Consider the following 13260-nt stretch of genomic DNA (forward strand, 5'->3'; position numbering starts at 1 on the left):
CTGGGCGGACAAATGGTGGATTTTGCTGGAAAAGGGGTATTCGTTCTGTGGGAAATGTCATTCTCTATTGTGTCACCCATACTGGACACATCCACATTTGGACTCTTATCATTTACGGAACAGCTTCTGTTTCTTGCCATTTGACCCTTTATTTCCCTCAGGCTGGCCTCCTGTTGGTCAGATAAGCTGAAATCCAACACCCTGGTTAAACATTACATTGGTTCTCTGAAAATACCATGGTTCAGTACAGAGGTCAAACAAATGCTATTACTGCTATTTGTGCAATATGATTAAAGGATCAAATCGGATCAACACTACAATATGGGATGTTGCAACTTCCCTTAAAGGGATACTTCGGGATTTTGGTAATGAAGCCCTGTATCTACTTCCCCAGTGTCAGATTAACTCGTGGATACCATTTTTTATGTCTGTGTGCAGTTTGAAGGAGGTTGCAAAGGTGTCTTTGTGCTCTTGAGAGAGCATTAGTTCCTTTTCTCTAGGTAAATGCAACTCCGAGGACTACAAGGTTTTAATACTAGCAGCACACCCACCCAGTCGCTGGCATTGTCTGTAGTAATGAAGGAAACAACAAGACTCAGGATTTACAGTATTTTGCATGTAAAAAAATAATAGGGCAATGTTTATGACCCCCTTACAAACAAGCCCATTTTTTTACCACATTTTGCCTGCATACGCCGTTTCTACCTCCCGTGTACATACTGTAGCAGTATGCTGGTGACTAGTAGTGTTGTGCAGATGTGGGTGGTCCTATATTTTAGTCAATCCATTGAATATACGTCATTAATAATTTGTTTAGGCAGGTCCTAAGAAGCATACGACAAAGTATTTTCAAAACAGTAGAATGGCATATTTTGAGTTGAATTATGTTATCACCAAATGAATGTATCAATAGTTCATTAAACAGACAAGATATCACAGTTAAAACACATATGTTTTGTAGTAACAATGTAATGGAATATAACAAAATACAAATCATATTTTCCCACACAACTTGTCACGGAAACGTGTGGAACCACTGTTATGTAAAAAACAAAAAATTATATTTGGAAACAGAGGCCACATTTTGTTTTTATCCACGTTTCATCTCTTTCCTACCCTCACTCTACTTTTAGGGAGTGGGCGTAGGGTCTTACATTCAAAGTAACCGATTTTTAGAAAAGAATAGCAATCCTTTTAAAAATATATATTTTTTTAATATGTGAGTCTCGTATTCATATTTCACATGCTCCGTGGCTTTTGGAGTTGCCTATACGCGATCAAGCAAAATAATAGGCCTACAGTTGATTTAGGCTACATTATTGCACGCTAAATGTTTCTGATCATTGATGGATGAGCAAACCAATAGATGAGCTATACCACCTCCACGTATTTGTCCAGCCAGAAACCAAATAGCCTATACAGACAGAGATTCAGTGAATCAAAATCACATTGATTGAGACAAGTCAGGCTTTTGGTCGGGAGTAGGCCTAGGCTACTAAGCGACTGCGAGTGAAGAGCAAAATAATCTAATTGTTAAACTACATGCTGTGAAAATGTTGTAATAAATGAACCGATTAGACAAGATGTTCATGGGCAGCACTCACCTCCATTTAGCTAACATTTTCCCAGCCTGACTGTAGCCTAACCAATATCCAAACAGAGATGAAGTGAAAACACAAATCCGACATTGATTGATTTATCAAGATGAGTCCCCACCCTTGTCTCAAAGCGGTGCGGTGGCGTTGTCTCAATCAAAACGGTGCTGAAATGATCTAGTTCACCACACGTGGGTAGGCTATTGCTTAAAATGTGTTACAAAGATTGGATGACTTTGGGAATTTCATTAAGCAATAATTTGATACATGCCTTCAATTGTGTTAACCTACTTTATTCCAATATTTTCATCATTCATTGATTTTTAATCCCACATGAATTCTATATGGATCCATCCAGTTGTGCTTAAGACAACATGCATGCTTAGTGGTGGGCTATGTGAAGAGATGGGAGAAGTGACATGCCTTGCAAAGTTTAGCACTGGCAGGAGGATGGTTAACTGGCACTGCCGAGCAACCAGTGAGTTTAAGAGCGTAGTGCGTGCCAATGCCGCCTCAGCATTACGGCTACGTTTCATACTAGGCCGCAGGCAGACGTTTACGAGATGATTACTACGTCGTTAGGCGTAAATGAAAGTTTTGGCTTTGATACTGGCAGTCCCTTTCAGATAAAAGGTATATTTCTTTTGTGTTATTGACTCTACGTTTGTTTATGTGTAACTCTGTGTTGTTTGTGTCACACTGCTTTATCTTGGCCAGGTCACTGTTGTAAATGAGAACTTGTTCTCAACTGCCCTACCTGGTTAAATAAAGGTCAAATTAAATAAATAAATAAGGAAAATCTGGAAAGAAGTTGCCGGAAAAACGTTTTAGTGTTAAAGTGATATGATATTAAAGGGATATGACTCCTGCATGCTTCACACTCGGGACTCTGACTCTCTATTGGTTACAGACTTTTGGCCTCCCATCCTATTCTAACCACCTCTCGCTGGCTTTGTATTCATGTAACCTGATGAAATTGCTGTACAATATGATCTTGTTGCCATCTGATGCACATTCAGATGTCATAAATCAGCACTGCAGAGCTCTCCCTGTACTATGCCGTGCTGATGATATCTAGAAATGTGCATGTACTCCCTGGCCCATCCTCTGTTGCTGGCTCCAATTCTGACTTGTGCTTTGATATCTGCTTCACTAATTTATGCTCTCGTAAAAGCCTGGGTTTCTGCACGTTAACACCTAGAAGCTTATTACCTAAAATGGATCAATTGAAAGTGTGGGTTCACAGTTCTAATCCAGATGTGTTGGTTGTGGTTAAGGAAGAGTGTTTTGAATACTGATAACCATTCTGGTTATAACCTTTCTCGGCAAGACAGATCTTCCAAAGGTGGGGGAGTGGCAATCTTTACCAAGGATCACCTTCAGTGCTCGGTTGTCTCCACCAAGTCTGTCCCCAAACAATTTGATTTGCTGATTTTAAGTATTAAACTTTCAAATAGCTCTTTGTTGACTGTTGCTGGCTGCTATTGTCCTCCATCAGCACCGGCCTGTACCCTACCTGCCCTAAGCTCTCTCCTGGCCCCTTCTAAATTTTTCCTGCTAGGTGACCTAAACTGAGACATGCTTAAACCACCCAACCAAGTCCTAAAGCAATGGGACTCCCTAAATCTTATCAGATTATTACCAATCCCACAAGGTATGACTCCAAATACCCAGAAAAGGCTACTCTTCTTGATGTTATCCTCACAAATAATCCTGATGGGTATCAGTCTGGTGTTTTCTGTAATGACCTTAGTGATCACTGTTTTAGAACCTGTGTCCGTAATGGCTTCTCAGTAAAACGACCTGTCCTGATTTGTCATAGACTCTTGCTAAAAAACTTTAATGAGCAAGCCTTCCTTCATGAACTGGCCTCTGTGAAATGGTATAGAATCAGCTTGGTCCCCTCTGTCGAAGATGCTAGGACTTTCTTTTTTTATATTTTCAGTGGTATTGTTAACAAACACCCCCCATAAAGAAAATGAGAATTAAAAACAGGTTCAGCCCCTGGTTCGATCCCTGATCTTACAGAGTTACTCCACCTTAAGAATTCCATTTGGAGAAAGGCTTGGCACACGCATGGCTCTCGTTCAGGCAAATGAGAAATAAGTGCACTCAGGCTATCCGGAAGGCCATCTGGTCAGCGCATGTCCTGGTAATCCGTCTGGCCCTGCGGCCTTGTGAATGTTTACATAGTGTTTTGAAAGCTTTTGATACGGTAGACCGTTCCATTCTTGTGGGCCGGCTAAGTAATATTGGTGTCTCTGAGGGGTCTTTGGCCTGGTTTGCTAACTACCTCTCTCAAAGAGTGTGTAGTGTATAATGTAAAAAAATCTGCTGTCTCAGCAGCAGCCTGTCACCAAGGGAGTACCCCAAGGCTCAATCCTAGGCCCCATGCTCTTCTCAATTTACATCAACAACATAGCTCAGGCAGTAGGAAGCTCTCTCATCCATTTATATGCAGAGTATAGTTTTATACTCAGCTGGCCCCTCCCCAGATTTTGTGATAAATGCTCTCCAACAAGCTTTCTCTACCCTTGTTCTGAACACCTCCAAAACAAAGGTCATGTGGTTTGGTAAGAAGAATGCCCCTCTCCCCACCGGTGTGATTACTACCTCCTGAGGGTTTAGAGCTTGAGGTAGTCACCTCATACAAGTACTTGGGAGCATGGCTAGACGGTACACTGTCCTTCTCTCAGCACATTTAAATCTAGACTTGGTTTCCTCTATCGTAATTGCTCCTCTTTCACCCCAGCTACCAAACTAACCCTGATTCAGATGACCATCCTACCCATGCTAGATTAGAGACATAATTTATCGATCGGCAGGTAAGGGTGCTCTCGAGCGGCTAGATGTTCTTTACCGTTCGGCCATCAGACTTGCCACCAATGCTCCTTATAGGACACATCACTGCACTCTATACCACTCTGTAAACTGGTCATCTGAGGAACCTGTCGCAAGACCCACTGGTTGATGCTTATTTATAAAACCCTCTTAGGCCTCACTCCCCCCTATCTGAGATATCTCCTGCAGCCCTCATTCTCCACATACAACACCTGCTCGGCCAGTCACATTCTGTTAAAGGTCCCCAAAGCAAACACATTCCTGACTGGAACGAGCTGCAACAAACCAAACACTCAAACGGGACAGTTTTATCTCAATCTCTTCATTCAATAACTCAATCATGGACACACTTACTGACAGTGGTGGCTGCTTTGTGTGATGTATTGTTGTCTCTACCTTCTTGCCCTTTGTGCTGTTGTCTGTGCCCAATAATGTTTGTACCAGGTTTTTGTGCTGCTACCATGCTGTGTTGTCATGCGTTTCTGCCTTGCTATGTCGTCTTAGGTCTCTCTTGTAGTGTTGTGATGTGTGTTTTGTCCTATATTTATACATTTACATTTGTAATTTTTTTTTATCCCTTTTGCGTTTTGGTAGGCCGTCATTGTAAATAAGAATTTTGTTCTTAACTGACTTGCCTAGTTAAATAAAATAAAATATCAGAGAAACGGAAGCCTTTTTCCAAATATCCCAAAGCCTGAGCTCTCTGTTGACGGACTCCTCTATCAGTGGTATGTGAAGTCTGAGGAATGCGGAAACAATCCATCGGTTAATACCTTGCTCAGTAGAAGCCGGCTTCACAGTTAGGCCGTACACCATAGACTCGGTACAGTACGCTCACCTCACGCACATGGTAGATATTTGTGCAGGGAAATGCAACAGTTAGATGATTGTGCTTCTGGCTATGGCTCAACCTCCTGCTGTGTCATGCAGGCTACTGTTTACACATCGCTCTCTGACATCTCTTCTGCAGTTGTTCAGTATCTTGTGCTTCTAGCAAAGCTCTTTTCATGCAGTATCTGTTTTATTTTATTTTTCTCCCAGAAATGAATTGTGTTTTGTATTCTCTGTTACTTTTTATATTCAAGTACAACGTAAAATCATTTCACATTAGAGAGTTGTTAATGCTGCTATAAACTACTATTGATCATGTCAACAATACTAACAACGTTTTCAAAACCTAAGAACCAGCAAGCGTAGCAACTAGCGTTGGCTGCGGTGTTCTAAATCAGATCTCTCCACACACACACACACACACGCACATACACACTCACAGAGAAATGGATAGCAGCACACTGTGCTGCTGGGGAAGGAACACTTTTAAAGGAGAGACGTCCAGGCTTTATGGGCCGTGTCTGATACAGCCTTGTGCCAGTGGACTTAATGCTTCCTATGAGTCACACAGATAAGAGTTCTTAAAGGAATGCTTGATAGGAGTAGGGTGGAGAAGTCAAATAAAATGGATATTTGTCACATGCTTCATAAACAACAGGTGTAGACTAACAGGGAAATGTTTACTTACGGGGCCCTCCCCAAAAATACAGTAGTGCTGATCGATTTAGTGCTTTTTGAGGTCGTTTTCGGTTTGTTTATTAAAAAAGAATCACTGTTTTTGATTTCGGGGGAAAGAGACATTAAATGCATTATGTGGGCTGAATGCTGTAACAACACAGAATAAAACAATTAATAAAAGTCATGATTGTAGTTCAGGCCTATTAATGACTATCACTTATTAACCATCATTACTTTCATCAAATATTTCAGTTGTCTAAATTCTATTTGTTTAATTCGATGACTTTATTAGTTTATTCCAAGTCATCTCTATAGAGCTGCGGTCTGTGCTTTCTTCAAAGTAAATATAGCCTACTTTTTATGTCTGCTGAATACCAACTGTCAATCACATTGTCTTTAGATCATGTATTTTCAGGTAGAGATGCCTCGCAAAGCAACTTATTTCTATCCCTCTCGCACGATCTCTCTCTGCGTCAACGAGGTCTGTGTCTACTCCAGACTAGTAAGCGGGCGCACAATGGATTATGGTCATTGTAGTTTAGCGCAGAAAATGTGATTTTAAAAAGCTAAATGCAATGTTGTTAAATTATGTGGGAATTACATGTGTGTTCTAGAGAATGTGGTATGGGGGCACTGCAGTTTGTCGACAAAGGTTACAGAAAATAAAACGGGGAGCTTAATTAGTCAAGTTGATTAAAACAAGGGCAACATCAGCGAGCCGTTTCTATTGGAGGAGCTGTAATTTAGAAAACGGAGAACGGACCCTATCCCAAAGAAAGCTATGGACTTCCTGGTGCATGTGCTTGGAGCTGGCCAGGGGTGGGCTGGGGATCGGGGAGGAGGACAGGGATGGGCTGGGGATCGGGGAGGAGGACAGGGGTGGGCTGGGGATCGGGGAGGAGGACAGGGATGAGAGAACCCTGGTTCCGTGAGGAATGCAGGAGACATTAGACATCAGGTTGTAATTACAGCCCTTTTTATTGAGTTCTAGAACATTCTCTATATGGAATCCATATGTGTCAGAACCACATTCCTCCGACATGGTGATTTGGAACATTCCCAGGACGACAACTCGGTGACAGGCATAATAATAAAGTCTATTGTTGGCTGTTTTTGACTAATCTGAAAGAGGGAACATATCGTTTGACATGCTATTGACCACTCGTTTGTTTTAACCTGGTAATGGTAGAGACACTTCACTTTTCACTCATTTCTGCTGTAGGGTTTGATGTCTCCTAGTGTAAGTATTGTCACTCATGTGTCTCCTCTCTGTCTGTCTCTCTCTGCAGCCCCATGAGTTTGATGAGTGTCGTATTGACATCAGTGTGAACGACAGTGTGTGGTACCTACGGGCAGAGGACCCAAAGCACCGGCTCAGATGGATTGACTCCATCGAATTACACAAGGTAAGACTAAAGAATCTGTCCTTAGAACTGAGGTATTCCCCTTGGCATGTGCTGGGGCTGGGACTGACCTCCGCTGACATGTCTAGGGAGTGTAGCTCTGGTATCCATCAGTGAGGTGGCGGTGGGCAGACGCTCTGTTTGAAACGCCACTACTTCCTGTTGATCTGAGCAGGTTAGATGGTAATACACCGTAGCGTCTATACGGTCCTTGTTGCTCCAGACGGAATTTTTCACTGTGTTACTTGTCCAATAATTTCATATCTACACAATAAGTGGGGTTGACTGGTACTGGGGGTAGAATGTACTAGCCTAGGGGTTGATTTTAGAACGGAACAAGAGAAGGGCCTGGTATTTCTGTGAGGGAGTGGAGTCAGGAAATGTGGGGTGGTCACATCCCATCATCCTGGGAATGCTGGGAATCTTGGGAGTGGCCAAGGGGAGGGGGGGGGGGGGCTGTTCACACACTGATGGGGTGAGTCCCATCGCTGACAAACTGTCCTACCACTAACTTGTGCTGCATATGGGCAGAGACCAGACACTCCACAGGCTGACACATTCAACACTGTCTGTGTGAAGGGATCTCTCCTGGTTAGGACAGGAGAGGACTGTACGGGGTTCAGTCCAGCAGTGCCCTCCACATGGCCAAATTGAAAGAATCACAACTTCAAACGTAGACTACCAAGAATCCATTCAATTCAATCTAGTCCTTGACCTTGTATCTACCTACCTTTTGGTCTGTTTAAGGAGTTTCTCTTGAAGTCTCAGGAAGGAGCAGAGACCTCAGGTTGGTGCCGACAGCGAAGTAGCAGTAACACGTCTCTCCACTGTGAAGTGAAGCCAATTTAGGCACCCGAGTGGAGCAGCGGTCTGAGGCACTGCATCTCAGTGCTGGAGGCGTCACTACAGACACCCTGGTTCGAATCCAGGCTGTATCGCAGCCGGCCGTGATCAGGAGTCCCATAGGGCGGCACACAATTGGCCCAGCGTCGTCCGGGTTTGGCGGGGTAGGCCGTCATTGTAATTAAGAATTTGTTCTTAACTGACTTGCTTGATCCGAAAATGTGGTCGGAGTATGGAGGGTGTGACGCAATTGCTGAGCTTCCGGAGGCCAAATTGAGCTCCGTAATTCATCGCGCGCAGCCGCGCGCCTCCCAAACTTTGTAACAATTCAGAGGGCTCCGTATCGCTCTGTATAGTTTCGCATCGACGTGATTGATTGACGGTAGGTGAGGGCGGGAGGTCCTGTATAAACACAAACTCACTTCCTTCACAACCGCTCTGCTCAGTGAAGCGCAAGAGGTTTAAATGCCCAGACTTCTGCAGAGGCCGTATCTCAGTAAATTCTGTATGGCCACTGCAGAACTCGATTTACCATGCAGAGTCTTTAACCCACTCACTCAGCCATACCCACTGCAGGAGTGGACATGTGTTTGCACTGCCACCTACTGACCTAACAGGAACTTGCATGTGGACTTCCATGGACGTTTGACTCTCTTGTGGTGTGTGTGGTGATGGTTCAGTGTGGCGATATTGATCCAGATTTCAGACAGCTCCTGGGTGTAGTTTATGCTGCACTCTACATCACCCCACGGACACAGAAGATTAGTAATATATTGAAGCAGAAGAGACTAGACGGCTATTTGAAAAGGGATGTTGCGCTGTGTCAGCGTCTGGGTGGGTGGGGGCGAATACGAGGTGTTTGCTTTGCGGGAGCGCCTTGGAAGTGGTGACACGAGTCATTTGGGATGATGACTAACTAAATGACCTACAGTCATTGTCCCTGTGAGTCATGTTGTATCACACCACAGTACTTCAATAGAAGAGTTGGGTTGAGTCATTCATTTGACTGGACTTCTAGGGCCTGTACCTTTTCTTAGTTGTTAACATGGACATCGTTCAACTATTCTGGTCGCATCTTTCCATTTGGTCGACAAGGTTTTTTTTAAGCACTTTTAATTTGCGTTCTGGGAAGAACAAGTGTTGATGTCAGCTTTGAAAAGTCCGTAGTGACCGACAACACCAAGGACACCTCATTTGCGTAGCAGTAAAGCTGTGTGTTCCTGGACAGCTGTTTTACATTTACATTTAAGTCATTTAGCAGACGCTCTTATCCAAAGCGACTTACAAAATGGTGCATTCACCTTATGATATCCAGTGGAACAACCACTTTACAATAGTGCATCTAAATCTTTTAGGGGGGGGGGGGGGGGGGTTAGAAGGATTACTTTATCCTATCCTAGGTATTCCTTAAAGAGGTGGGGTTTCAGGTGTCTCCGGAAGGTGGTGATTGACTCCGCTGTCCTGGCGTCGTGAGGGAGCTTGTTCCACCATTGGGGTGCCAGAGCAGCGAACAGTTTTGACTGGGCTGAGCGGGAACAGTGTTTCCTCAGAGGTAGGGGGGCCAGCAGGCCAGAGGTGGATGAACGCAGTGCCCTTGTTTGGGTGTAGGGCCTGATCAGAGCCTGAAGGTATGGAGGTGCCGTTCCCCTCACAGCTCCGTAGGCAATCACCATGGTCTTGTAGCGGATGCGAGCTTCAACTGGAAGCCAGTGGAGAGAGCGGAGGAGCGGGGTGACGTGAGAGAACTACTCTGAATTGCAGCTCTTGATGAATAATGCATGTGTTGTAGTCAGCCATCCGACACAATCGCAGATATCAAGAGGTACCGTCAACACTACACTTAGTGAAAGCACTGCTAGGCTCAGACAGGACTATTCCATTTGCAGGCACTGGATAGGGGGTGGAAAGGGTGGGGAGACTCCACACCCCTCTAGACTGGTGGTTTGCACAGTCCTGCCCCAGAGGAAGCATAACAAGCAAACTGGAAAGAAGGAGAAAGACAGAGGGAAGGGGAGAAGACTTGTTGTTGGAGGGAGGGAAGGGGAGAAGACTTGTTGTTGGAGGGAGGGAAGGGGAGAAGACTTGTTGTTGGAGGGAGGGAAGGGGAGAAGACTTGTTGTTGGAGGGAGGGAAGGGGAGAAGACTTGTTGTTGGAGGGAGGGAAGGGGAGAAGACTTGTTGTTGGAGGGAGGGAAGGGGAGAAGACTTGTTGTTGGAGGGAGGGAAGGGGAGAAGACTTGTTGTTGGAGGGAGGGAAGGGGAGAAGACTTGTTGTTGGAGGGAGGGAAGGGGAGAAGACTTGTTGTTGGAGGGAGGGAAGGGGAGAAGACTTGTTGTTGGAGGGAGGGAAGGGGAGAAGACTTGTTGTTGGAGGGAGGGAAGGGGAGAAGACTTGTTGTTGGAGGGAGGGAAGGGGAGAAGACTTGTTGTTGGAGGGAGGGAAGGGGAGAAGACTTGTTGTTGGAGGGAGGGGAGGGGAGAAGACTTGTTGTTGGAGGGAGGGAAGGGGAGAAGACTTGTTGTTGGAGGGAGGGAAGGGGAGAAGACTTGTTGTTGGAGGGAGGGAAGGGGAGAAGACTTGTTGTTGGAGGGAGGGAAGGGGAGAAGACTTGTTGTTGGAGGGAGGGAAGGGGAGAAGACTTGTTGTTGGAGGGAGGGAAGGGGAGAAGACTTGTTGTTGGAGGGAGGGGAGGGGAGAAGACTTGTTGTTGGAGGGAGGGGAGGGGAGGGGAGAAGACTTGTAGTTGGAGGGAGGGGAGGGGAGGGGAGAAGACTTGTAGTTGGAGGGAGGGGAGGGGAGGGGAGAAGACTTGTAGTTGGAGGGAGGGGAGGGGAGGGGAGAAGACTTGTAGTTGGAGGGAGGGGAGGGGAGGGGAGAAGACTTGTAGTTGGAGGGAGGGGAGGGGAGGGGAGAAGACTTGTAGTTGGAGGGAGGGGAGGGGAGGGGAGAAGACTTGTAGTTGGAGGGAGGGGAGGGGAGGGGAGAAGACTTGTAGTTGGAGGGAGGGGAGGGGAGGGGAGAAGACTTGTAGTTGGAGGGAGGGGAGGGGAGGGGAGAAGACTTGTAGTTGGAGGGAGGGGAGGGGAGAAGACTTGTAGTTGGAGGGAGGGGAGGGGGAGAAGACTTGTAGTTGGAGGGAGGGGAGGGGAGGGGAGAAGACTTGTAGTTGGAGGGAGGGGAGGGGAGGGGAGAAGACTTGTAGTTGGAGGGAGGGGAGGGGAGGGGAGAAGACTTGTAGTTGGGGGAGGGGAGGGGGAGAAGACTTGTAGTTGGAGGGAGGGGAGGGGGAGAAGACTTGTAGTTGGAGGGAGGGGAGGGGGAGAAGACTTGTAGTTGGAGGGAGGGGAGGGGGAGAAGACTTGTAGTTGGAGGGAGGGGAGGGGGAGAAGACTTGTAGTTGGAGGGAGGGGAGGGGGAGAAGACTTGTAGTTGGAGGGAGGGGAGGGGGAGAAGACTTGTAGTTGGAGGGAGGCGAGGGGGAGAAGACTTGTAGTTGGAGGGAGGCGAGGGGGAGAAGACTTGTAGTTGGAGGGAGGGAAGGGGAGAAGACTTGTAGTGGGAGGGAGGGAAGGGGAGAAGACTTGTAGTGGGAGGGAGGGAAGGGGAGAAGACTTGTAGTGGGAGGGAGGGAAGGGGAGAAGACTTGTAGTGGGAGGGAGGGAAGGGGAGAAGACTTGTAGTGGGAGGGAGGGAAGGGGAGAAGACTTGTAGTGGGAGGGAGGGAAGGGGAGAAGACTTGTAGTGGGAGGGAGGGAAGGGGAGAAGACTTGTAGTGGGAGGGAGGGAAGGGGAGAAGACTTGTAGTGGGAGGGAGGGAAGGGGAGAAGACTTGTAGTGGGGGGGAGGGAAGGGGAGAAGACTTGTAGTGGGAGAGAGGGAAGACTTGTAGTTGGAGGGGGAGAAGACTTGTAGTTGGAGGGAGGGGAGGGGGAGAAGACTTGTAGTTGGAGGGAGGCGAGGGGGAGAAGACTTGTAGTTGGAGGGAGGGGAGGGGGGAAGACTTGTAGTGGGAGGGAGGGAAGGGGAGAAGACTTGTAGTGGGGGGGAGGGAAGGGGAGAAGACTTGTAGTGGGAGAGAGGGAAGACTTGTAGTGGGAGAGAGGGAAGACTTGTAGTTGGAGGGGGAGAAGACTTGTAGTTGGAGGGGGAGAAGACTTGTAGTTGGAGGGGGAGAAGACTTGTAGTTGGAGGGGGGGAAGACTTGTAGTTGGAGGGAGGGGAGGGGAGAAGACTTGTAGTTGGAGGGAGGGGAGGGGAGGGGAGGAGACTTGTAGTTGGAGGGAGGGGAGGGGAGGGGAGAAGACTGAGCTCCAGGTGGATGCTGCTGTTCTCACCCCGCCCTGCTAACAACCTGCTTTTGACACACACACACACACACACACACACACACACACACACACACACACACACACACACACACACACACACACACACACACACCCTCTTATAGCCGTACCTCACTAACCCTCAGTCCACACACACTAGCTTTCGGCATAGATGAATGCTGTTCAGTGGTGCAAGCAGCAGCAGGAAGAAGAGAAGGATTCTCATGTCAGTGTGTGGTGTGATTGTCCTTAGACGCAGTGTGTTTCAGGGCGGTAGGAAAATGTGGCACTGGACATTTTACCGGCAGCATTTTTAATTGACCAGACCATATGCATTGAATGCGTAACCTTATTAGGTTGTCCACCTACGATGCTCAGAATGACAGGAATCACGTTTAGATGGTGGTCATTCATATTAACAGAACATACAAGTTGAGGATGCAGCGACGTGTGGTCCTTACCGAATTCTGATGTGCACTTTGAGAATGTTAGAATAACTGTCCGTGGACTTTTCCTCAGCCAACAAGACCAATAACAAACAGCAGAATCACTAGCCAATGTAAATCTACTATTCCCCCATGGTAGAATAGTTGATTTATTCTATTGGTCAGCTTGTCGACAAAGAAATGACCTATTCCAAACAGCTTCTGGGACAGTTGTGGAATGATGGATCACAGATTCATACAACCAGTAGTCCTAGGATACAATTAAAAACTGTCTGATAGAACAGATCAGAACGTTTA

The 13260-nt window shown here is 46.5% G+C and overlaps 1 protein-coding gene across 9 annotated transcripts in view; it reads left to right on the plus strand.

The window, feature by feature from the left end:
- Positions 1-13260, plus strand: part of LOC106585037 (ceramide transfer protein) — a 37596-nt gene that overhangs the window by 6475 nt on the left and 17861 nt on the right. For all 9 annotated transcript variants that reach the window (XM_045707079.2, XM_045707083.2, XM_045707081.2 and 6 more), the window contains exon 3: positions 7235-7351. In XM_045707079.2, the coding sequence (XP_045563035.1) occupies positions 7235-7351 (117 nt within the window). The remainder of the gene's footprint in view (positions 1-7234; positions 7352-13260) is intronic.

The sequence above is a fragment of the Salmo salar genome, chromosome 24 (genome assembly GCF_965601325.2).
Source record: "Salmo salar chromosome 24, fSalSal1, whole genome shotgun sequence".
In the NCBI taxonomy this organism is placed as follows: Eukaryota; Metazoa; Chordata; class Actinopteri; order Salmoniformes; family Salmonidae; genus Salmo; species Salmo salar.